Source organism: Pinus tabuliformis, chromosome 8, assembly GCF_031772625.1.
Source record: "Pinus tabuliformis cultivar Carrire ecotype Pingquan chromosome 8, CPIR1, whole genome shotgun sequence".
Lineage (NCBI taxonomy): Eukaryota > Viridiplantae > Streptophyta > Pinopsida > Pinales > Pinaceae > Pinus > Pinus tabuliformis.
In genome coordinates, this window is record NC_142294.1 from 947,617,106 (window position 1) to 947,644,389 (window position 27,284).

Here is a 27,284-nt window from a genome sequence, read left to right on the forward strand (position 1 = left end):
GCTGTATCAAACTCTCTAAGAATCCAGTATTTCATCATCTCAGAGAATGTGTAGCGAGGAGGATCATGTTGCTGCGGTATATTTCGATAGAGGAGCAAGATGCTGACATTTTGACAAAGGCATTGCCAAAGTGTAAATTCGAGTTCCATAGAGATAGGATTAGGGTGGCAGATAATCCCTTTCTTGTTGAGAGGGAGCGTTGAAATATGGCAACAAGAATATTCCAATTTAATTGGCCCTTGAATGAAATTGTGAATTAAAATCGAATTTAGTCTTAACAACTACTTGGAAATAATCAATTAATTTATTTTAAATTAATTAGTTGGAGAAATTCAAGTCAAAAGTCTTTCTAAAGTCATGCAAGAGTTATCCCTTAAATTAAGGAGATAAGATTGAGTTATATTTGAGTTGTAATTAGTTACCTCAGTTTACTGAGTTAAGTCCAGTTAAATTAGTTCCAAAATGTTTGAGGAACTAATAGTGAGTTAACAGTTAGTTGATGCATTAATGCATTCAACTAGTGCTACTCCAGTTAACTGAAGATTCCCTCATCAGGAACTCATGCATGTTTATTCTAAGAATGACCTAGTTGAGATAAATGTTCAAGGACAATGTACTATCAGTTGCATGTGTTTTCTCATGGAGAAAACTCATGCATGCAGTTAAGGATTTATCCTTGAGGATTGCGCAGTTTTGGAGGATGATCATCCATTTGGTTGAAGGAAAATCATCCACAAGGAACAACACAAGGAAATAGGAGCTTGGAGGGCAGAGAGGAAGGTTGGAGAGAAGCCAAGGTTGCCTGTGAGCATCTGTGAGGATTGTATTCAGAGCTGGCTAGTTGTGAGAGCTAAGGCTTTGTATAATTCCTATGTATTTCCACCATGTATGATAATACAATAGTGTGGGGTTTTTAGCTGAGGTTTTCCCCAAAAGTATTTTCATGTGTATTGTGCCATTGATTCTTCTTCTTCTAGTTCTATTGTTCAGCTCGATCTTTAAGCTTCCGCAAATTGATAGTAGAAGTAGGTTATAGTATTCGGCTTTGATTTATATTGCATTATTGAGTTAACCTACCATCAGATTTTCTACAACTATAATATAAATAAAGATTGGTGATATGGTTGTGGACCATGAGAAACCAAGAAAGGAAGAACACTGGTGGACTTATATTGACATCATTATTATCATTGAAGTTGTGACAAGAAATATGTAAAATTTCACATCAACATACTAAATTCCAAGGAAATAGCAAGCAAAACCAATGACATTCATTGATAAAAAATCAATTAACAACTATATGGTAAGTATGACAAATTGGTAAACTTATAAAAATATATGAAATTAAAAAAAAAACAACTATCATACATTAACACCCAAAAGAGTCAATAAGGGATTGATGGATGGATAACCAAACATTGAAACAAATAAATGCAAATAAAAGAGATGATTATGACTTTGACATTAACTAAATGCTTTTAGGATGAAGTTTCTCAGCAGTAAGGGTATGTTATTCCTTAACATGGTGTACTAATACGACACAAAGATGACCCTTTCATTGAGGTTTATGGTCCCATAAGAGTTACTTTAGCCATACCAATGAATATAATGAGTCATTAAAGTAATTTTATGTGGTCAATCATGTTGTTAAATGACCATAATACAATTTTATTATGTTTAATGTGTTAACCTTGATTTCTAGGGAAATAAATCATATTTATAATATATAAAGAAATATGGTTCATTATAAGTTAATAATTGTAATTCTAAATCAATATATTCTTTTATACTTTGCGGGTTTTCAAGCGAAGGCAATATCTACTTTAGGTGACAAGGTGTTCATATTTACATTCCTAGAGTAAGCAATGTGATTTTGATCATCTTAATTTATGATCTTTGGGTACTATTAATCTTTTTGGAAATGATGCTTTCTTGTATTTTATGCATTTTCTTCATTGTTTATAATAGTGAATATTGCATTATATTTTATATTTTTATGTACTTCATTATATTGATGTTATCTTGAATTTATTATTCCATAATATCACCTTATGTTCCATATAGAGCCTAACATATTTTTAAAATTCAAATATAACTAAAGAAACAATATAAAAAGGATGAAATTGAATACCAAATCCCAAAACATTACAATACATTTATGAAATCACCAAAAAAATATAGATTCATACATTTAGAGAAGTAATCCTTTCTTTTTGATTTCCAACTATCTTTCATCATCTAAAGCCAACTTCCCCAAGGCCAATGGATTCTCCAATTGATGTTATTACCTTTCACCTTTCAACTTTTTAGAAGAGATTAGATCCCTTCCCTAGTCCAACTTCTATTATATTAAATGTGTAAGTGAGAAGCTCAATGGTTGCAAGGAGAATGAATCCTACACCATGTGATTTTATGTCTTTTCCTTATCAAGGAAGGATGGCATCAATCCCATTAGTGCATGGATTTGCATAACTTATTGATTATTGAGTTTGCATTTAGCATAGTGTGTGGATGTATATTCCCCATTATGGTCACTCTTAAAGTCATTCCGCTAATTAAAGCTTTAAAATCTAATTTTCTTTTCGTAAAAAAAGTGTACGAGAGTTAGCTTTAGCCTTCATGCAAGACATGACTACATGGTTATGCTCAAAACAAATAATATAATAAAAATCATCATATATTGATTTGGGGGGTCTAGCTTTTGCGTAATATGCATGGATACACCCAATGATACACACTCATAGAATCATTATACCAATCCCCCCACTGGCCACTCTTTTTTTCCAAGAAGGCATATGAGAGTTAGCTTTAGCGTTCATACAAGACACAACTAGATGGTCATACTCAAAAGAGACTATATAATGAAACACATGAAGTATTGATTCAAGGGGTTTAGTTATCATAAAATGTGGATGGATACACCCATTGATGGCCACCCTTATAGTCTTTCCACCAAGCGGAGCTTTGATATATTAGTTTCTTTTCTATATGCGAGTTAGATTTTTAGATTTAATTCAGCACATGAATAGATGGTCATGCTGAAAAGAAACCATGTGATGAAAGACATTATATATTAATTTGGGGGGTATGAATTTAGCATAATATTTGGATGGATATGCCTAATGATGACCACTATCAAAGTCTTTCTACTAAATATAGTTTTGATATCTAAGTTTCTTTCTTAGGAAGATTGCCCTTCATGCAACACATAACTAGATGATCATATTCAACATGTGATAAAATGTAGTGGATCAATTGTCCAATGTTTAGGACCAAGCGTAACAATTACATTCTCATTTTTTTTTGAAAAATCCTTTCTAAGGTCAATTTCAATGCAAATTCATGCACATGTAAATGTTAACAACTCCCTCATTTCAAAAAAACTACAAAATTTTTCTACCTAAACATTTCGAGTGGCCTTGAAAACGTTAGCATTGCAATATTCAAGAAACACATTGAGTAACAACAACTTGAATGGGAATAAAGATAATGACTCCATAAATAGCTTGGAACTTTACTACAACATGAAAAGACTAAATCTTATAATACCTTTTTTTTAATTAATAAAAAATCTAACAAAATTGAGGATAATAAAGTTTGACCATAATTCAAGTGTTTAAATCATGAAGTTATACCTCTAAAATTTTTCTTTAATTTTAAATGCCCTAGTTTAATAAGACTAGTTTTTTGCCCTGAAAATCATGGAAATTCTAATAATATTTTGATAAATTCCGGCAAGGATTTTTGTAAATCTAGGTTACAGTTGTCAAACTTCAAGATTTTGGGTGCACAGAGGTTTTTGATTTCCACCATAAAAAAACATGATTTAAACACTACTTCTACAAGATTTGTTAAATATTTTTGACTAGATTCCAATGACTTTTGACCATCCAAACAATTCCTTTACTTAAATTAACCAATATAATAAAAAAATTAATTATTACTATTATTTTTAAATTAATATAACTTCTCATTTCATTTAATATAACTAAATAAAATTATATTATATTATAAAATTAAACAACTTCACCATAAATGGACCAACAGATAAAGCTCTTTTAATTCAAAAAACTAAAAATAACCCACATTTTTTAGATCAGTTTGACCATAAAGAAACAAATATCAATAAAAATGAATTGACGAGGATGGGAAAATATTACCATACTAAATATCATTACATAAAAACCACATTCTTATAAGAGAAGTTACGTAGCTTTTGCCACATAGGATAATGATTACAAAATAATTAAGAAATAAAAAATTTTATTTAGGTATGTTCCCTTGACCATTTAGATAATTTTAAAATAAACCAACAAATTTCATAATCCAAATTTCCGTTATTCATATGATTTAACTTCAATTTTTTTTTTTTTTTTTTCGAAGTTGTACATTGCCTTACTCCGTTCTAACGTCATGGCGGTGGACACCTCTAGAGTCGGCTAGGTAAACATTCATCCGGTCAATAGAATCTAAAAGCATAAGGTGCTCCATTATTAAACCCTTATAGTATAAACGGATTCTTCGCAAGCGGAAACATTGGGCTCCACTGGACAATTACATTATATACATTTTTTTCCAGGGTTTAAAGATAGAGGAAGGATTGTATCCCAGATTCTGAGTCGATGGAGGCACCCGCTCCTGGTCAGCAAATGAATTCCACGGAAGTGAATGATGAAAGTAGAAACTCTCAGCGGCAGCAGCAGGAGGACAGAGTTGAACCCATGGAAAAACAGAGGCTCCAGTCGCAGTCTCCTCCTATTCAATTTGGGGGCGGAAATCCACCAAGTCATAACAGTCGTGTTCCAGTTCGTGGGCAGAAGCGGGATGTCTACGGCTCAGCTGTACCTTCTGTATCTTCCAGCGGGCTTCCTAATTCAAATCCCGCTCCATCTCAAGGTATGCCTACTTATTCTTTTTCTGCGGCAACCTAATCGTTTATATTCTGCATCTTCTGTAGCATTGAAATATTAAGTGGCAAAAGTTCATTTTGCAGATGGTAAAAGCTTTGTCAAACTTTTTGTGGGATTTGTTCCTAGGAATGTAACTGAAGATGATGTAAGTTGCTTATAAATCTGTGTACATTGCTCAGCTATTTTGTGCAGAACTGTTTGCATATTTGTCTATTATAGTTAATAGTTGGTTAAATCTGTATACATTGCTCAGCTATTTTGTGCAGAACTGTTTGCACATTTCTCTGTTATAGTTAATAGATCGTTAAATCTATATACATTGCTCAGCTATTTTTTGTAGAACTGTTTGCATATTTCTGAATTATAGTTAATAAATCGTCAATGTTGTTATTACCAGATACGGCCAATATTTGCTGAGCATGGGAATGTACTTGAAGTTGCTTTAGTTAAAGATAAGATAACTGGCGAACAACGAGGTGAGTGCTCCAACTGATTCTTCAATTTTGCTATGTTTTTCAATCTTTCAAGTATCCAAAAGCTGGTTGAGTTGTATATTTCACAGAGTGTTTACCATTATAAACCATGTGCTTTTGCAGCACAGAAGAATTTTATTTCAGATATTGACTTTTTCTTAGGTGATAGTCATTATGGTATTATAAGTAAATAAAATTGATCTCTCGGCAATCTCTGCCTTGAATAGGTAACATCAAACTGATTAGGCTAGTCCAAAGAATTAGGTGAAAGTCCATTTACCTAATTCCTAAGTAGTGTATTACTGAAATTTGTACTTTGCTGTATAATGATAAACTTTTTGAGTGCAAGTCGTTTGGACTGTATGATTGAGGGATTCCATAATTTTAACAGATTATTGCTCACCAAATGGACTCAAGGCTCTATGTTGCTGAGATTCTTGTCATATAAGGCAATACTTTTAGGGTGAGTTGTGTAACATTTGCAACCCCCCACTCATTGTTCCTTTGACGACATGCTTTGCAATGGCATTGTAGTTATATTCGTTACATAAACAATATCTATTGTAGTCTGGTGATTTTGGATAACCAGTCTAGGTTATGTACAGTACACATTAATGCCATTTGCCATCCTTTAGCATTGATGTGTATTACATTCAATTCATGTGTCTGTTATTGTTGTGTTGGATCCATCATTATAGACAGGCAGATTGTCAATCACTATATGCCCTTATTCTTACTAGTTGACATTAGGGGTACTATTCTATTTAGTGATAGGCAAACTTAAAATATCACAATACATTGGAAGAACATAGAAATAATTAGATAATGGCATAGCTATCTACCAGGAGAAATTTGAAGAATTTTGCTACCTTGTATTGTTTTCCAGACCTTGTGTCAAAATGCTACAATCAAGGAAGCTGTGTACAGGCTCTTATAAGATATCATGATACATTCTACTAGAAGAAATTTGAAGAATTTTGTTTCATCGTATTGTTCTTTAGATCTTGTGTCAAATTGTAAAGTGTTACTATAATGTGAAGTTATGTGCAACAATCTATGGAACGTATGGGTTATTGACAATTGTAGTAAGTGATAGCTACTTGAATTATTTGTGATGGTATGTTGAGTTTATTTTTTGCCAATAACTTCATTGGTAGGAATAGTATCTCTTAGATTGTGTTTTAAAATTGATAGTATAAAATACATTGTATTTATTTTATCCCAATCGGGTGAATGTTAGTACTGGGCGTGGGATTTTAGTCTATGCAAGAAAATTGGTTTAATTTTTGAAATGAAAGTTTATAGTGGATGATTGTTTTGTTGAGTTAATGTGTGTCTGTACCATGCGTCAGGATGTTGTTTTATTAGATATGCAACTATTGAGGAAGCAGACAGAGCTATAAAAGCACTTGACAATAATTATACAATACCTGGGGTAAATTTCTAAAATGAAAATTGTCTTTATATTGTTTCATATTTCTGGCAAAATTTAGTGTTTTACATCAGATGCATTAAAACGCTTGGTTGGATGCTTTCTTTTTACCATTCAGAGTACAGCACCAATAACAGTCAAATATGCTGAATCTAAGAAACGCAGAATTGGATCAGATGCTCCTAATCCTGTATTTGGACGGCAGGGGTTCGGTTATGGACCAACGGGAGCGAGGTAACTTTGTACAAGTATATTCACGGTTTGGATATTTTATTCGTTTATGATCTCTTATTATTTATTAATAAAGTTTCCAAAAATGTCTACCTCAGAACGGTTGCAGCCCCTGGTCGTGGCAGAGGAAAATGCCCCCCCAGAAATGCACACCACATGGGTGGAGAAATACGGGGTTCTTCTTCGTTTGGAAATTCTTTTCAGCATGGAAATCCTGTAACTTCTAGATGGAATCCTTTGGGCACCATTCCCATGGTATGCTAGTTTTAGAGTCGTAATGCCTAATAATTTGATCATTGTAGTTGAGATAGAAAGTAATTCTTCATTTTTAATGTTAGAAAGGAAATAAAACAGTTTTGAAAATTTACAGGTGGGAGCAATGAATGTGCCCAGTGGTCAAGTGCATGGTTCTGTGTGGAGACCTGCACAGATGGCCCCACAGATGACTGGTCCAGGATCAAGCACTTCAACTTCACGTGGGCAGGTAATGTTGAATAGATGTGATAATTAGCGTGACATAGAGAATTGGATGTGCAGTACAAAAGGACGAGCTTACTTCTCTGTTGAAAGTTGAAACTTATGTCTATGATATATACAGGCCTTCAATGCAGCTCCTATGCAACCACAAAGTCATCCATATGGTCAACAACTGCCTCAATTACAGCAACAAGTACAAGAACAAGTGCAACAGCAGAACCAACACCTAATACAGCCAGTGCCATATCAATCTATACAATATGGTCAACCACCACAATCAGGGCCACCTTTGTCCTTCAATGAGCAATTGTCTGTCTTTCAGCCTCAAATGTCTGCGCCACCATTGCCACATACTGTGAATGGTTTGCAGCCGTTACGTGTACCTGCAACATACCAGATGCAAATGCAACCAAATGCACCAGCAGAACATTCTGTTAATCAGGCAATGCAAATTCCAGCTATTCAGAACCACTTTCAATCACAAGAATTGTGTCCCCCATTGCGAAATCAGCAGCAAAGCTCAATGCAGCCTCATTATCCCCCGGTGCAGCAACATCCCACACATACAATGGCACAACCTCAAGAGAACCAAATTGTTCCTTCACAATGGCACTACAAACAGGTGAGTTTGCAGCGTTGACATTTGCTTTTGTCATACTGCATGTTTCATAATTTTAAATGAAACCCCAGCTTTGAAGAGAAAGCTGTGCAATTGAGTGGTAGTGATTGCGATCTTAAATTCTTTGCAGCCTCAGCAACATTTAGATCAGCCGAAGCCTGTTCCCATCGCAATGCCTATGCCCCCTAGCAATACATCACAGCCTATAGCAGCAGCAGCTTTTGTGGTTGGTGGAGGTCCAGCTCCTACATTGACATGCAATTGGACAATACATACATCTCCTGAAGGGATGACGTATTATTATAATAGACTTACTGGAGAAAGCAAGGTGAAGATCTGAACATTTCCATTTTTTCTAAATTACAGGTCTTTAATTTGCATCAATCCATATGGAAGAGTGAACCTCACAAGTTCCATGTCTTGACAGTGGGAGAAACCGGGAGAATTGACAGCATTTGAAAAGCAGAAAGAACAGCCACCATCACAAGTTCTGCAGCCGCAGATGCGAATGCAGCAGACATGTTCATATCCTCAGTTTCAGTTTCAACCTCAGCAGCTGCAACAATCACAAATTATACAACCAGTAGCAACACTGGTGAGTTTTTGGTTCTGCTGAGCTCCTCTTTTTGGTTCTCTTCAATACAAATTTGTTTTGCAAAGGTCTTGAATCTTTTACATCACCTCGAAAGAGTGAAATTCACCTACACAATGTGCAGCAGGGGCAGAAGCCTGCAGAGCCAAAAGTATTTGAACGGCAGCAACAGCAACCACCATTACAGATTCCTCAGCTTCAGTCACAAATACAGCAGACACAGTCACATCCTCAGTTTCAGCCTCAGCAACAGCAGCCATTACAAATTCTACAACCATATGTGGGAAAACCAGTGAGTTTTTTTTGTAGTTGAGCTCCTCTTTTTGTTTCTCTTTGATTTGTTTTGGAAAAAAGATCTTATATCGTTTACATTTTGTCTTGGAAGAGTGAAATTAACTTCCACAATGTCTAGCAGGAGCAGCAACCTGGAGAGCTGACAATATTTGAACAACAGCAAAAGCGACTGCGATTACAAATTCTACAACCTCAGTCACAAATACAGCTGCCACATTCACATCCTCAGTTTCAGCCTCAGCAACAACATCAGTCACAAATTCTACAACCATCAGTGGGAAAACCAGTAAGTTATTTTTTTCCCACTTGAGGCCATGTTTTTTTATTGATCTCTCTTTGGCATTTATTTGTTGAGAAAATGAATCTTGAATCTCATAAGAGTCTTTGACATCAGCTTTGTACCATAGTTCAGGTCTGACAATTAAATCAAATGTAAAACTTTCCTGTAAAATTGGGTTGTTCTGGCTCATGATTTCTCAAGTAGTTGCAGTGATTCTGATTTATGATTTCTTTGCAGGGCACTGTTCCTGCCATTGCCCCTACCAAAGTTGCAGAGCCTATAACTGCTACAGTCACAACTGTAGCTGATAGTAGGACATCATCTCATCCTCCACTGACATGTAATTGGAATGAACATACGTCTACTGACGGACATAAGTATTATTATAACGAAGTTACAGGAGTAAGCCAGGTGGGGAATTTGAAGATTCTTTAATATGTTTAATTACCATTAGGTTAGATCTTCAGAGTGAACCTAACTTGATTCATGTGTGGCAGTGGGAGAAACCGGCAGAATTGACAGCGTTTGAAAACCAGCAAGCTTCGCGGCCACAACCAGAAAGCCTTCCTAAAGAGTAAAAAACACAGAAGTCACATTGACAATACAAACAACAATTGGAAGTACCTCCACCGGAGTCTTGGCATGCATAATTCTTTTTAAACTCTTTTCAGTGTATAGTTTGTCATCATTTACAATTTCGTAAAGCCAAAGCAAATAAAACAACAAATTTAATAAGACTCCGAGATAATTCACTTTGATCCCGGTACAAGTTTTTGTCAATAATAAAAAATAATCAAAATTAATTTACATAGAAGTTTTTATCAATTAATTATATTGTAATTTTATAATATAATTTACATATAATTTAATTTATTTTATTAAAATTAAATAACATATCACAAATAATAATATTGTATTTAGCTATATTTAAATACTAATCTATAAATAAGAAATGTCTATATTTAAATACTAATATTTATATCTATAAATAAGAAAGGTCTATGTTTTGAATAGGGAAAATAGATGGGTATATATTTATTGTAATAATCATTTTTGCAAATTGGAGACTTTGAAGTATCAAATCTCTTTTCACTTTAAAAGAGGTTTACATCTCAAAAGATTTGGCCTTTCCTGATGGTTGGTAGATCTTGAGTGACATATTTGATGGGCCTTTTATTTGCATGGATGAATCAAGTTTATCTTACAATATGCATAACTTTATAGTGAATATCCATCCAACTGTTGTGCGACTCTGCTCAAAAGTTGTGCAAACTATCTAGCATACCTAGAAAGATTGTTATTGAGGATTAGTATCCGCCAAATCCCAAATTGAAATAGTTAAAATGAAAGGTGTGGTTATCTTTGAGTCTAAATTAGGTAATCGGTTCACAAACTTCCCAAGGTTTGTGTAGGAGATTATAAGACCCATTTTCCATGTTACTGGCACCATTGGTATCTTAGTGTCATCATCTTGAGTGACATATTTGATGGGCCTTTTAATTACCTTCCTAATTTCTCAGACATATAGCTATAAATACTATGCATTTAATTGTCAACCCGAGGTTCATATGGAACTTGCAAGTCACTTTCTATTTTTGTTGTTTTGTTTTATTGCTATTGTATTATTGATTAATTTTGTAGGGAGAATATAGATGGTTCACAAGATTTGGCAAGGTTCTATTTGGATAAGGAACTAACTACTTGGAGGAAATGAAATTCTAACTAATTGCAAGAAAGGAAAGAAACCTAAATTAATCAACAAGAATAGGAATCTTGTTGTTGTAACCCCTAATTAGATGAAGTAGAAATGTTAGGAAATAAAACTAATCTATTTTGGTTGGCAGAAGAAACCTTTTGTTGTGACTCCCAAATAAGCAAAATATGAATTGCAAGAAAGAAAACTAATCTATTCTAGTTGGCACAGGAAGCCTTTTGTTATAAACTCAATTGTAAAAAATAGGAAATGTAAGAAAGAAAACTAATCTATCTAGCTAGCACGAGAAGCCTTTGTTGTAACCCCTAGATGGAAAAAATATAGATTGCAAGAAAAAAACTAATATGTTCTTTGACAAGGTGATTTTTGTTTTTACTCAAACCAACAAATGCATTCATTCTATTAAGCACATTTATTCAAAAAATTGAAGGAATAAAAATCCTTCTAAAATTCCATTTAGAAATAAATAAATGCAATCTTACATGAATAAATAATTACAAAATCAAATTATAGAACAATAAATCTAGGCCCCACTTCCATAGAATAGAGTGCTAATGTATATCAAATCTCACTAAATCTACAAAGTAAATTAATTAAATTGAGTAATATGCAACATAAATTAAATAAAGGAATTAATATACTACAAATATTTAACATAATTAAATTAATTCTAATTACATATTACATAAATCATAAACTATTATCTAAAATTAAAATAAGAACTCATAAAATATAATTTAATTAATCATAACATGGACTTGTGCTCTAAAAGTCCTCTTGTAGAATGGATAAGGAACTAACAATGTCACATCACAATGTCGTATGACACCTGTTGAGGCTCTTGGTAGTACTTTAAGAATCACTCTTCCTCGCACCTACTCCATCTCAACTACTGAAATTGTTCCTGCATCTAAGACACCAGCCTTGTACTTCTCCACACTTCCATCTATTCCATGCTTCACCTTGTACACACATTGTGAGCCTAACGCTGACATTGTTCTTCATGATGGAGGAATATTCCTCTACCATGAATATTCCTCCACCATGGTATCCTACTAAACCTACTAAGAAGTTTCCTCATAAAAAGAAGGTTGAGTCTATCAACACAGTCATCAGTGCCATAACCCAGTGTACCTTTGTGGCTGCTTGATCTACCTGAGCATAGAGCTAGGAGTCTCAACTCACTCATAGGCCTCATCATTGGCCCACTTTGCTCTCCTTCTCCCTGTACTTGCAGTCACTGACTAAATGGATGAATCCACTTATATTAGTCTCTTCTCCTGATCCTGTGTTGACTCCTGGTCATCTTGATATGTGGCCCTCTCATCACTTGGCTGAGATTCAATCTGTGAAACTAGCTGAGGCTCTTGCTTGGGAGCGAGCAACTCCTTAGTTACTCTAACATGCTCTCACTCCAAGGAATCCCTCATAGCACTTATCTAGTCAAACCTCACATCTTTTCTAACTCTACACATGCCTTCTTGATCACTGTTTTAGTAAATTGGAAATAAACTCATCCTCACTGAATTCTAACTCAGAGCTCGCACTCATGGCTAGAGAATGACAAATCGTGGTCTTCACCGACTAAGGCACAAGCCAAAAGACCTTTACTTGCTACATTTTCAATAGTTTTTGAGAGGGATTTGTGGGCCTCAAATCAAGCTGGATTGTAGACTTGAACATGCATGAAATTAGGCCAAGTTATAAACCCGATTATGCCCAAAATAAGGCCATGTTGCAGGCCCAAATTGTCTTGGTTTTAAGTCCAAATTACCCTAGTTGCAGGTTGTAGATAGACTGGATTGCAAATTGACGTGAAGACCAAGTTTTTGTGCTTGATTAGAACATATTTTGGGTAAAATTTACACTTGTTTTGAAGTAGTTCAAGCCTCCATAAAGGGTGGGCTAGTAACCCCTATCACAACAAACATTAGACTTGTTGAGTAGGTGGATCCCTAAACCATTGAATATTGCATATTTGTGAAAATTTTGAACGCTGTTTGTGGACAATTTTATGCACATCTGAGTTAGTGTTAAGGTTGAGATATCCTTGGACAACAAATGGTTTTAAATACCGAGAAGTAAGGTAGAGCATAGTGAATAGAGATGTCTTACAACTAGGAGCAGGGCCTTGATTTTGCACATGATAAAAGGAATTTAGTGGCTAGGAGATCCCTAAAAGATAGCTCATTTGTGAGAACCTGTGACAACTCAAGATGCATGATTTGAATAATGTTAGGGTATAAATAGTGTGTTGTTACTTGATCATGTTTAGGAATAATGGTTGAGCAGACTAATGAACAAGAACTTGAACCAAGGGGACAAGACTAGTGCTGAAATAAGCCAAAAACATAAGGTTAATAACAAGAAGGAAATATAAGGAAAGAATGATGACAAAGCCACGAACTAGGACATGACCCAAGAGTAGGACATGTGCTTGTGATCAAGATTGAAGGTGAAAACCTATTGATGGGGCAAACTTTACTGACAACAATTAGGGATCTCCTCGATGCAGAATTCCAACTAGACTCTTCACCATTTGGTATGAGAGTCCTACCCGGTATGTGGGCCTGATTGCAACCATGTTGTTTAAAGATTTCGGAAAAGATGAAAAACAAACATTAGAGGATGAATAAAACTTTCAACAAACACAACTTAAGCAACTTTATACATGTAAAATGCTCTGAACATAACAATGACTAAATAACATGGTATGAATCTCAAAGGAAGCAATGCTAGAAAGACTTCTGCTAAAACTCATGCATAAGGTAAAGATTCTTTTATTGGCTACAAATTTGTTCATAATCGATAATCTACATGAATGAATATAAAATCATACAATCCTATAAATGATATGTGCTTAATTCAATAAAATAGATTACTTAATCTAAACACAATGAAAGCAGCACATGTACCATTATATCACTGCAAGAAGAATCTTACAATGCTTGACAACACATGGAAGGAATTGGATACTCAGGCTCAAGGAGATTCAAACATGAAGCTGAAATGTTCATCATCTGAAATGAGGGTTTAACATCTTGTTATATTTACAAGAACCTCCCACTCCAAATCTTAACAAATATATGATCTAGCTTATGTTGACAATTGCGAAATTAAGTACTTGAAACAGGGGTATGTCCTTGTTTTTTTTAATTGTTTTAGTGCTTTAAGTGTTTCAACTGATATAAAACACATATAACAGTAAATGCAACAAATAAGCAACACACACATAACAACAAATTTAATCTAGGAGTTCACCCTAATATCATGGGCTACGTCTCCTTGAGCTCTTGTTAACTTGACTTGGCTCTTTGGGACTATGGTAGAACTTCTTTTACAAGTTCCACACTTAACTCCAAAGGTTACTGAACTGAACCAATGGGCTTAGAATACCATCTATATCCCTGGTTGTCCTCCCTTTGCAAATAGATCTAAGCTTCCTTGGACTTGGTTCCTTCAATGAGTGCTCTGAACTATTTTGAGCTTCTTGATGGCACTAACTCCCTCAAAATTCTTCAACTGTCTCTGGAACTTCTTCTATCTCCAGCACATATCAGACACCTACAATAGATTGATCATTTGATCATTTCCTGTCTGAAAATTCCCTGTAGCTTCTTGGCCCTAGAAGCCCCCAAATGCTTCTGCAAATCCCTGCAATGGATTCATAAGGTCCTTTACAGTCAGAATTAACTATTGGATCACTGAGAATGAGTACTGGTAGCTCCTATAATTGCCTCCAACCTCTGGTGGCTTCTGAGCTCCAAATCAATCTTCCTGGATGAAATTCTCCATGAAGATGACTTCCTCAGCTTCTCTAGATTATTCCATCGGCTTCATAAGGCTCTAATTAGTCTAGTGAGCCTCTTGTTCCACTCTCTATGAGTTTCTCTGTCTCTCGGGCTCTACCTCTGTTTTCTCTGGACTCTGCCTTCTCTGCATTAAAACTGCTCTTGGAGTGTATTTATGCGATATCTCCACCAATATTGGTGATTGAACCTGACTTCAACTAAACTTAGCATATCTGCTAAACTTTAGCCACTCCGTCAGGCTGACCGTCGGAGGTAGCTGTTAGCATTACCGTAATTGTTGGGCGCACATATGTGCGGTGTAATCCCGGTGGTTAGGGATAATCCTCCATAGAGCTTGCGATCGGGTTAACTCTCAACCGTCGATCTATCCCATCCATCCAACGGCTATCGCGTCGTCTGCTGGCCAACTAGCCTGGACGATCTCCACCATTGATGTGACCCCGCTCGATCCAACGAACATCGTGTAATCTCGCGCAAATTTCTGCACGACCGATATCAAATCAAGGGCACGCGAGAAAAGCAGTTTTGCCCTGCTATGTGTTGCTTGCTGAGGCTAATCGTGTGCTTTTGGTAAAATACCGCTTCCAGCCTTTCGCCCGCGCGAGAAACCGTTTACCGTCTTTCCAAGACCACCCACGTGCTTAATTCATATTTTAAGAAAAAGGCGCTTAATAAAGGTTTTAGCGCTTAAAGCCAATATTTACCTTTTAACGCTAATTCACGTAGGACTAGCGGTCATGTGAATTGCAATCGCATGTACAATGTTTGCAACCTTATTCTTAACTGCGGTTAAGGTCCTTGATCAATATCTAATCACTCCTCCACCTTGAGAATCTTTTGGACCCCAAAAGACTGATTGATCCAAATTGGATCCATAGAAAGACTGTCGAGAACCATGACTGAATCAGGTCGAACAAATCTCTAAGGAAATCCAAAATAGTATCAAAAACACCCTAAACCAGTGGTAATGGCAGCTAATGTGGAACGACGAGGACCTCGGTCAAAGTGCGCTAACCGAGGCCCATGGAGACTGCGCAGGAGGCCAAAGTAGCCCCTGGGAGGCCCGGAATGGGAAAAGGAAGAGGTTTTTGATGTGTGATTAGCGCTTAATCGCTCAGCGCTAATCGCGCATCACTAGGTGAACAGGGCCTTGAAGGGGAAGCTCGAGCACTCGGTCACATCGGGAGCTAGGAAACCACGAGCAGAAAAACCGAAAAATGCTAGCGTATGAAGTTGGGACCCGTGCACTGGAAAACCAGCGGTATTGATTAGGGCGCCCTTGAACGGTAAGAGGTTTTGGACAGGAGCGGAGCGATTCCATACACCGATCGATGCGTGGTAGGCGGAGGTGAGAGAAAACCACTGTTGATCGCGCGTTATCGGTCGAGCAAGTCAACCACGCAAAACGTGCGTATGGCGTCGGATCTGGAGGGCCCAGATCGGACGGCTGAGATCGCGCCCAATGGAAAGAAGCGGAATCGACAGGGAATTAAGCCACGTTCTAAAGAGATTTGGAATCCGTTTGACCGCCACGGTGGAGGAAGAACGCATCCACGATGTAACTGAAGAAACGAACCGACGAGGTACGCTGGCGCCATTTAGAGGAGGACAAGTGGCCACTCCGCGAGCGTTCATGATGACGCCGAACGCAGGGAACTCCAAGCGCAGCTACAGAAGGTGAATCGGCACAGGCAGAAGAGGAAGCGAACAGGGATAGGGATCGAATGGCTAAAGCCATGAACAGAGACAGTCGAATCAGTTAGAATTGGAGTCAGAGTTGAGAAGAGTCCAAGCGACCAAGAGAGATAGTGAATAGTGAACCCTGAGAGGAGGACTGAACACAGAGAACAGTGAAGCCAAGCAGAAGAGACAAAGGCTCGAGCTGACCACAGGCAGCGTCGAGCACCAGAGAGCTTGAAGATTCAAGCCTTCTCATAAAAGAATCTGTCCGGACTGAGCATCACATTTGGCTCTTTCCACTGTAGACCAAGAGGTCATAGAGCTGGTAGGAAGAAGAAGAGTCTGTGTACTCCAAGTGGCTTGGGGAATCCAAGAACCACCCTGCCAAGCAAAATCTGCTTCAGGAGAACTCATATTGAGTCCCTGTATTGTAATTTTTCTGCTTAAAGACACAATAAAACAAGGCCACCACTGAAGCTAGACCGGAGACATAGCCCTGGAGAATAGGGTGAACTCCTTATTAAAATTGTTTGTGTCTTTGTGTTGCTTACTGTATTTCTCTGTTGTCTTTCCATTTTATTGTTTGTGTATTGGCAATCTGATCGATCTGTTGTTTCAATAACACAGAACACACACCAGCACATGAGTCTGTAATACCTTAGTTTAATAAATCTTTAACTGATTTCACTCATAGGGTGAATATTAGATCAAGTGGTATCAGGGCTCTAGGCTGTAAGGTTAGAAAAGCTTGTGTTGGTATAACTGTGAATGCTCACAAGATCAAAGCTCAAATTAGGAGAATGAGAGTTGGTGGAAACTAATCCTAAAATTGGGAGAGTCTATCCTCGAAATACCATGTCAGGGGAAGGTTCTATGGGGCCAGACCCTCAATTCATAGAGAGTTTCCTAGCTATAAAGTCTATGGTTGAAGAAATGTACAGAGACTTTAGAAAGCAAAAGGTGGAAGATGCATCACGTTCTAAGCAAGAGAAAGAAGAAGATGAGTCTCACTTCCACGACAACTCCAAAGGAAAGGGGAAATATTAACACTTTCTCACACCTCCTAATAGCCCTATACATAATAAGAAAGCATCTTTGATTAAGTTAGATGTTAAATTTGATTTTCCTATAGATTATGGAGAGCTAAATGCTGAAAAATTGGACAATTGGATTAGACAAATTGATGTGTATTGCAGGGTACAAAACATAAACTCAGACAAGAGTAAGATTCAGCTGGCAAGCCTATGCCTAGGAGACACTGCCTTGGTTTGGTGGGAAGGTAGAACCCACGCTGACATGAAAAGACATGGCAAGACCATCTCTGTCTGGAGCGAATTTGTCGCTGCAATCAAAAAGCAATTCTATCCATTGGCCTACATGCAACAGGCCATAATGAGTTGGCAAACTCTTCGACAATTAAAAGGGCAAAGTGTGCAAGGGTATACTCAAGAGTTTAGAAAGAGAGCATTGATTTGGGTATCTTATTAGACTCACCAGAGACTCTTTTGAAGTACATTGGTGGTCTATATAACTACATGAGGCATACCATCCTCATATTTAATCCCACTAGTATAGATGAGGTGTCTGTACAAGCTACTCATCTAGAGGCTAGAGGAAAGAATGGCAATCCAGAAGTTGGGGGACCATCCCAACCCACTTTAAGCAAGCAAGGAGAAAAGAAAACAGAAGTGGAAAGCAAGGAAGGCTAACACTGCATAGAAAGCCAAAGCTTCATGCACTCACTGTAAAAAGGAGGGGCATGATGATGAGCATTGTTGGATTCTACATCCAGAGCTGAGACCTAAGAAGTCCGAGGGCAAGAAGAAGAAGACAACTGCAGCTATTTAGAGAGATTTGGGGTCAGACTCGGGAGATGAAACAACCATAGCAGCCACAGGTATAAAAGGTAAGAATTCTGAAGCATCTACTAGTAATTCTGCTCAATATGTTATTGATGAAGAAAATGAGAGAAAAAGACATGAGCTTTTCCATATTCGAGTTATTTCCAAAAATCGAAAGACTGATACTTTGTTTGATAGTGGCTCTCAAGTAAATTTGATTTTTGAAGCAATTGTAAAGAAATTTGGATTAGCAACTACACCTCACAAGAAACCATACCCATTAGGATGGTTGAATGATAAAGCACAACTACAAGTGACTAGACAGTGCAAACTCAAGTTTTCTTTTGGGTCAACATTTGTAGATGAGGTTGAGTTAGACATAATTCCTTTGGATATATGTGGAATTGTTTTAGGAAGTCCTTACTTGTATGATAGAAAGGCTATTTTCTATAGAGCCGAGAACAAGTATCCACTGGTTAAAGATGGAATCGAATACTTTGTAAGAGCTCATAAGCTCAAGAATAATTATACTCTCATAAACTCAGGACAGATGAAAAGAATGATTAATTCATGCAAACAATTCTTACTGATGGTTGTAAAGGAAAAGAAACATAATAAAACCAATGTATTTGAGGGCTTTAATGCTGAACAACAAGCTGATATAGAAAAGGTTGTTTCAGAGTATGATGTTTTGTTTCAAGAACCTAAAGCTCTGCCACACAAAAAGGGAATAATACATGATATTATTTTGTAGCAATATGTTCCATCACCTCACATTGGGATGTACAGGTTGTCTACTTTAGAGAATGCTGAAATCAAGAAGCAGGTGTAGGAGTTTCTCGAGAAGGGCTTCATCAGGCCTAGCACATCACCATGTGGGTCACTAATCGTTTTGGTGAGAAAGAAAGATGGCTCTTGGAGAATGTGCATTGACTACCGAGCACTGAATAAGATAACAATAAAAAATCATTATCCCCTTCCTCGCATAGATGATCTTTTAGATCAATTAAAAGGAGCTGTTTATTTCACCACGCTGGATTTGCATAGTGGATACCATCAGGTCAGAGTTGCAGAGCAAGATGCATGGAAGACTGCTTTCAAAAAAGAGCAGGGATTGTATGAATGGTTGGTTATGCCTTTTGGCTTGGCTAATGCCTGCTACTTTCATGAGATTAATGAATGATGTGCTCAGAACTATTCTTGATGATTTTGTTATTGTGTATCTGGATGACATTCTGATTTTTAGTAAAACGTGGGAAAAACAGTTAAAGCATGTTAAACAAACATTAGATGTTTTGAAAAGAGAAAAACTTTATGTTAAACTCTCAAAATGTGAATTTGGAAAAACATGTCTAAACTACTTGGGTCATATAGTAGGGGGAAGTGAATTGAAAATAGATCCCTCTAAAGTGGCAGTCATTGTGAACTGGCCTAAACCCAGGTCTGCTACAGAAGTGAGAAGCTTCCTAGGAGCAGCACAATATTGGAGGAAGTTCATCTCTAACTTCTTCCGGATTGCAACCCCCTTACATGCTTTAACAGGATTGAATAAGGTGTTTCAGTGGGGAGGCAAACATCAGAAAGCCTTCGACACCTTGAAAGAGAAAATTATTACAACACCTGTACTAGCACTGCCAGATTTACAAAGACCATTTGAGATCCACACTGATGCCAGTGACTATGCCATGGGAGCAGTGTTGACACAACACAACAAACCCATATGTTATCATTTTGAGACTTTTAATCCTGCAGTAGTTAACTATCCTACATATGATAAAGAATTGTATGCATTAGTTCAGAGTATGAAAAAGTGGAAACATTACTTAATGGGCAAAGAGACGGTAATACATACTCATCATCAGCCACTTCAATATCTACACTCTAAAACTAAGTTGCAACAATCAAAACATTATAGATGGATGGGTTTTCTACAACAGTTTCACTTAGTCATCAGATATAAAAAGGGCATACATAACAAGGTTGCAGACATGGTATCTAGACCCATTATAAATGCATCTACCATACTTAAGCATAATTCTGTGCTACATGAAAGCTACATAGAACAATATGCTCAGGATATGGATTTTAAAGATGTATATGCAACTTTGAGTCAAGGCAAAAAAGTAGAAGAATTGGACTATCATATAAAGGACCGACTCTTATACCATTGCGGGAAACTCTGCATTCCACAAACTGAGAGGATAAAGATAATTAGGGAAGCACATACTTCTCTGATATCAGGTCACTTTGGGGTAAGCAAAACAGTTGCACAGCTACAAGATTATGCTATTAGCCAAAAATGAATGAGACAGTGTCTAGATATGTAAGAGGGTGTGCCATGTGTGCTAAAAACAAGCCCAACAATAGAAAACTAGGCTTGTACACTCCATTTCCAATTCCTTCTCACCCTTGGGAAAGTGTTTCCATGGATTTTGTTGGAGGACTACCTAAATCTAGGAAAGGTCATGATTATCTATATGTTGTTGTGGATAGGTTTAGCAAAATGTGTATTTTTATACCTTGTAGTAAACAGATCATCGCTGAACATATTGCAAAATTGTTCTTTGAACATGTATGGGTTCATTTTGGATTACCCACTTCCATTGTATCTGATCGAGACACCTAATTTGTGGGGAAGTTTTGGTCTAGTCTGTGGGAACTGATGTACACCAAATTAAAGAAAAGCAAAACTTTTCATCCACAAACAAATGGCTAGATAGAAATAGTAAAAAGGACCGTGATCCAGTTACTGAGAGGATATTGCAGTAAACATCCTAAGCTTTGGGATGAACACTTGTGTTATGTGCAACATGCTTACAACAGAGCCAAACACTCTTTTACATAGAGATCTCCTTTTGAGACATGTTTTGGTTTCATACCAAGGTCTCCTTTGGATTTTGTCTTTGGTAAAGATACCATGGTTGATGGACATAGTGATGTGGATAAGGCAACCAGGTTCATTGAACAGATCCAGGAGATCCATTAGGCAGTACAGGAACCGCTGGAAAGGACCCAAGCCAAGTATAAGGCTAGGCATGATAAGCATCGGATGGAGCATAGTTTTCAAGTTGGAGACCAAGTCTGACTGTATATCAGCAAGGACAGGATGCAAGGTGAAGGTAAAAAGCTAAAGCCTATCAGGTATGGACCTTTTAGGATACTTGAGAAAATCAGTGAAAATGCTTTTCGCCTTGATCTACCAGCTTACATGCACATCTACTCAGTCGTAAATGCAGATTGTTTGCAATTGTTTGAACCTTCAATCATTGAGGACCCTAAAGAGCAAAGTCAATTGCCTTCTTTTGATGACCTGCTACCTGAATACCTCAATGAGTTGCAGGGAGACACAATGTTGGACAGGAAGGTGAAGACAACGTGCAGGGGAGAAGTTGAGTACCTCAGGATTGGGCTTAGAGGTTCAAAGCCGAGCAGCGCAAAGTGGATTTAGATTGGACAAGTGAAGAAACAATGTCCTCACTTAGTCGACGCTTGAAAACCAAATTTTGGTGGTACAAAAGCTTTTTAGTAGGAGGTCATGATTCGAATTGGATCCATAGAAAGACTCTCGAGAACCATGACTGAATCAGGTCGAACAAATCTCTAAGGAAATCCAAAACAGTATCAAAAACACCCTGAACCAGTGGCAATGGCAGCCGATGTGGAACGACGAGGACCTCGGTCAAAGCGCGCTGACCGAGGCCCATGGAGACCATGTAGGAGGCCAAAGTAGCCCCTGGGAGCCCCGGAATGGGAAAAGGACGAGGCATCGCTAAGCAAACAGGGCCCTAAAGGGGAAGCCCGAGCACTCGGTCACATCGGGAGCCAGGAAACTGCGGGCGGAAAAAGCGAAAAACGCTAACATATGAAGGCGGGACCCGCGCACTAGAAAACCGGTGGTATTGATCGGGGTGCCCTTGAATGGTAAGAGGTTTTGGACAGGAGCGGAGCGATTCCATACACCAATAGACGCATGGAAGGTAGAGGTGAGAGAAAACCACCTTTGATCGCGCGTTATCGGTTGAGCAAGTCAACTGCGCGAAATGTGCATATGGCGTCGGATCTGGAGGGCCCAGATCGGATGGCTGAGATCACACCCAATGGAAAGAAGCTGAATCGACATGGAATTAAGCCGCGTTCTAAAGAGATTTGGAATCCATTTGACTGCCATGGTGGAGGAAGAACGCATCCACGGCGTAACTGAAGAAACGAACTGACGAGGCATGCTGGCGCCATTTAGAGGAGGACAAGTGGCCACTTCTTGAGCATTCATGATGACGCCGAATGCAGGGAACTCCAAGCGCAGCTACAGAAGGTGAATCGGCATAGGCGGAAGAGGAACCAAACAGGCATAGGGATTGAATGGCTAAAGCCATGAACAGAGACAGTCGAATCAGTTAGAATTGGAGTCATAGTTGAGAAGAGTCCAAGCTACCAAGAGAGACAGCGAACAGTGAACCCTGGGAGGAGGACTGAACACAAAGAACAGTAAAGCCAAGAAGAAGAGACAGAGGGCTAGCTGACCACAGGCAATGTCGAGCACCAGAGAGCTTGAAGATTCAAGCCTTCCCATAGAGGAATCTGTCCGGACTGAGCATCACATTTGGCTCTTTCCACTGTAGACCAAGAGGTCACAGTGCTGGTAGGAAGAAGAAGAGTCTATGTACTCCAAGTGGCTTGGGGAATCCAAGAACCACCCTGTCAAGCAAAATCTACTTCAGGAGAACTCATATTGGGTCCCTGTATTGTAATTTCTCTGCTAAAAGACACAATAAAACAAGGCCACCACTGAAGCTGGACCGGAGACGTAGCCCTGGAGAATAGGGTGAAATCCTTATTAAAATTGTTTGTGTCTTTGTGTTGCTTACTGTAATTTCTCTGCTATCTTTCCATTTTATTGTCTGTGTATTGGCAATCTGATCGATCTGTTGTTTCAATAACAAAGAACACACACCAGCACATGAGTCTGTAATACCTTAGTTTAATAAATCTTTAACTGATGTCACTCATAGGGTGAATATCAAATCACTAATATACTGATTTGTACAGTAGATGAGAGTACACCACCCTCTTCTTTCAGCCTCCATACACTATCTTTGCATGGCTAGTGTTATAGACATTTTTGTGCCTTGCAGCTCCAAGCATGAAATGTCCATAAACCAAGGGCTCCTAAGTCCCTAAAAGTGTTGTTCTAACCCCTAAAGGAACAAGGTCAACAAATTACAGCTTCTCCCAGAAGTTCTCCACCAGAAACTGCTCAGAATAAGTCAAAACAGGATCATTTCAGCTGCTCCACTGGCTAGCTGGGTTGCATAGCACCTAAACACACTAGCTGGGTGCGTTGCAACGCACCTAAATGCACTATGAGGGTGCGTTGAGCGAGAAATGACAAATGGCAGTGCCATTCCGCGAGGTGGAAAGACAATGGAAGCTTCCAGAATCTTCTCCTATGACACTTGCCTCACTGAGTTTGACCAAGGATGAGTAAGAGGCTTTCAGTCTCCAAGTGGAAGCAAGAACTGACAGAGAGAAGACACTAATCAAATCACAGGCTGACTCATCCTCCTTGCATACATCTATATATGGATCCCTCATCCCAGAGATCCGGAGGCTGGAATTTTGTACATTGCAAGGAATTGCTGTTGGTTTTGAGATAGATATCATAATATTGGGTGATTTATGCTTTGTTGGAGGTGAAGAGGGGCTCCCAGGGCTTCTTTGCTGGGAGGTTGATGCTGGGTCAGGAATCATCGGTTGTAACTCCTCCTGGATCTTCTTGTATATCAATAAAAACTATTTGAGTTTTTCCTACATGCTTGTGTATCATTGATGCTTGTTACATTTGTATGGTTAGCTTAAATCTGATCCTAAGCTGTTTATGAATATAGATCCATGTCTTTGTATAGTTTTCTTCTTCTGTGATCTTACAGGAACTCTTGAAGCTGGGCAAGTAAGGGAGCAGGTAGCTGGAAGCTGTCAAAGAAGAGAGGGATTGGATCAAAGGATTAGCGCAAGACATAGGTCGGTTCTTTCTATCCCCCTCTATCTTTAATTCATAAAGGAAATACAAAAGTAGTTTTCTCTGTTTGTTTCTAAGGAAACTGTCACACCTTAGTGGGATAGAGCAGTTCTAAATAGACACTTTTCCCGGTAACAAAATGGCGACTCCACTGGGGACGATTGTCTAATTAGTTTGTTTGTGTATCTTTTTGTTGTTTGTTTCATAAACTTATAAGTAGCATTCGAACTGCATTTGCCATAACAAATGCAAAGTAGACATCTGCTACTTCAATCCATTCACTGGATCTGTTTATGATTTGAACAGCTGATTCACAAATGATCTGATTGCCCTTTGTGATAGCTCTTAGACCCTCCTTAGATCTACCCCCTGATTGTGCATTACTGATTGCTTTTACTCGGCCAAAAACCAAAGACTAAACTGCAAACTGTGACCCAGAACCCGGATAGAATTCTCGTTTCTGCCCCAGCGTAGGTACTATTAAGAGTTCTTGCATTTCAACGCACTTCCCGAAAGGGCAACCTGCGCTGCAATCCAGTTTCTCTGTGTTACAGGTGCGCTGATCAGACTAGCCCTGTGCAACTGAGGTTCTTGTGCTTCATTCTTTCCAGTTTTGTCTCTGATTTTTGCAGCCTGTGATTAATATATGTGTTTATTTAAAAACCCCTTTTTCTTGTTGTAATTCCGCCTCCTTTGTACAAAAGAACTGTAGATGTTTTTGTGTGTTTGTTGAGTCGTTTACAGTTTTCCATTGCAAAAGTAGAATAGTCGTACTGTCGTCCTTTGATTTAGATCTGTCACAAGTGTCGATTTCGATCATAGGAGAAAGTTTGATTGCTGTTGATGGTCGACTATACTTTTACTTTTGCCTTTGGTCTGAATTTGTGACTTTATAGTGTCAAAAACGAGTATTTATTTCAAAATCGTAAAGTGTCGTAATCGTCTTTATCTTTTGATTTAAAAAAGAAGCTTGTTTGTGTTTGTCGCTTGAAAGCAAATTCAGATTTGTACATCAACTTTCTTTTTAGCATCAATACTAAGAAAGTCGAAAACAAATACATGCATGTGCATTTGCATATTGACAGTCTATTTGGCTTGATTTAGGAAAGTGCATTTACAGTGTGCTCTTTTCTCTTTGTGAAAAGATTGTGTCTTTCTTTTCCCCTAGTAGCTAGGATTTTCATTGCTGAAAAGAGATAAAAGTTTTCTTATCATCTTTAGATTTCATTTTAGGAATTACATCTACATCTCATGGTGAACCCAAAACTCAAACTTCATAAGAAAGATCAACTTAAAATAAATTCAATGAACCTAACAACGCTTTGGAACTTAACGCACAACATTTAGAGGTCTAGGCTAGAGACGTATTCCGGTGTCGTAAAGCCTGGTAACTGTTGTCCTCACTGATGGTTGGGTGATTCCTCCACTTTGAGACGATAAGTGTCAGTACGGACTTGTGCTCCCACGTACCGTCGAGTATATTTTGGGAGACCCCTATAGGCTTAAATCCTTTATCCATAGGAAGCCGTGTCTGCCGCCCTATCGATCGCAATGCACTGAACACAGCATTCGGGAAGATTGACTGCCGTACTGTAGAAAGTATTCTGCAGTTTTGCGATTGGTTTGGTACTCCCTCTACCTAGATCTACAGAGCAGTCCCTTTCATTCCTTTTCAGACTCTTTAACGGAAAAGGTCCATCTGAGCACTTGTCACTTCAGGCTCATTAAAAATCGAAGGAGACTAGAGTCATCTTTTGTTTTTCCTCGACTCTTTAAAACTGAAAAAACAAGTTGTGTCAAAGCGTCTAAAAAATTATTTTAAATGGAATATTCATTACCCTTTTCCTACGTTGATCTTGGGTTGAGAAAATGGAGTCTACCAACCAAGGAATTCCCCTTGGAGGAAATCCCAGTCCCTTCTCCTCTTGGGGAGATGTTGGTACACCCCATATGGCCACATTGTCGCTTCCAGGACTGACAATTGGTTTGCCTGTATGGCTCTTCTCAACCTCTGTCGTTTAGAACACCACTATTCCTGAACAATCAAATCAGCAATTAGACGAGTCCAGAGTTTCCCACCAACCTTCTACTTCCTCTAATTCTTCCTCTCCTCCTTCCTCTTCGCTTGATAGGGATGGTAAAGCCAAAATTCAAGTTCCTAAGGAAAAGAAAGAAAAGAAGAAGAAAGAGAAGAAGAAGAAGGAGCCAAAGGCGAATGGGGGAAAACGAGTGTCGTCTAACGAAAATCCACACTCCACCAACCAGGCCTAAATCGCCATGTGTGATTTGCAAAGGAGACCACTTTCACAGAGATTGTCCTTGCATCCCTCGGATATTAAGGGACTGGTCTCCTAGATTGCACAACCCGGTGTCGTCAACCTTTGATGATCATGTTGAAAGCACACCGTCAACTAGTGAAAGTGAAGTCCCAGGACAAAAAGGAAAATATAGATTTCCTTGTAAGCTGTGCGAAGGCGATCATGCCGTCCACCATTGTCCCTTCTTAGACGAAGCTAAAAGAGTTTTGGATGATCGTCTGGTTTCACCGTTACGACTTCCTCCTGGATATAAAAAACTCCTGCCGAGTCCGTCATTAGTTGAAAATCCGGCTGGCCCGCTCAAGTGGTCGGCTGAAGCACCTATCATTGAAGATAAACCATCTGGATCCATACCAGACGAAAGTCAAAAGGTCGAGGCGGCAGTTGATCCAGTCTTGCCTTCAGAGGTTTCATCTTCAGATGATACACTCACTAAGGAGAACAAGGATGACACCGTCCAAATTCTCTTCATAAGCACAGACCCTAACGAACATGGGGGCAATATACCCATTCCTTTACCGCAGGAAGGAGGTTCGTCAGAGTCGTACCCGGCCATCTATTCGGTCCCACCTCCAAGCAACCTAGTTGTCTCCTT

The 27,284-nt window shown here is 38.3% G+C and overlaps 1 protein-coding gene across 5 annotated transcripts; it reads left to right on the forward strand.

Annotated features, from left to right (window-relative positions):
- Positions 1-4,495: 4,495 nt before the first annotated feature.
- Positions 4,496-10,066, forward strand: LOC149238621 (flowering time control protein FCA-like). Of its 5 annotated transcripts, none has more exons than XM_089373120.1 (14): positions 4,496-4,896; positions 4,994-5,055; positions 5,308-5,386; positions 6,736-6,818; positions 6,934-7,049; positions 7,145-7,301; positions 7,417-7,530; positions 7,645-8,145; positions 8,273-8,470; positions 8,570-8,737; positions 8,859-9,026; positions 9,147-9,314; positions 9,546-9,719; positions 9,806-10,066. In XM_089373120.1, the coding sequence occupies exons 1-14, from the start codon at positions 4,623-4,625 to the stop codon at positions 9,884-9,886; spliced, it is 2,343 nt and encodes a 780-aa protein (XP_089229246.1). In that variant the 5' UTR covers positions 4,496-4,622; the 3' UTR covers positions 9,887-10,066. The 5 variants fall into 5 exon arrangements, with proteins under 5 accessions (XP_089229246.1, XP_089229249.1, XP_089229248.1 ...); XM_089373123.1 differs by having other exon boundaries at positions 8,859-9,014; XM_089373122.1 differs by having other exon boundaries at positions 8,862-9,026.
- The last annotated feature ends 17,218 nt before the right edge of the window (positions 10,067-27,284 follow it).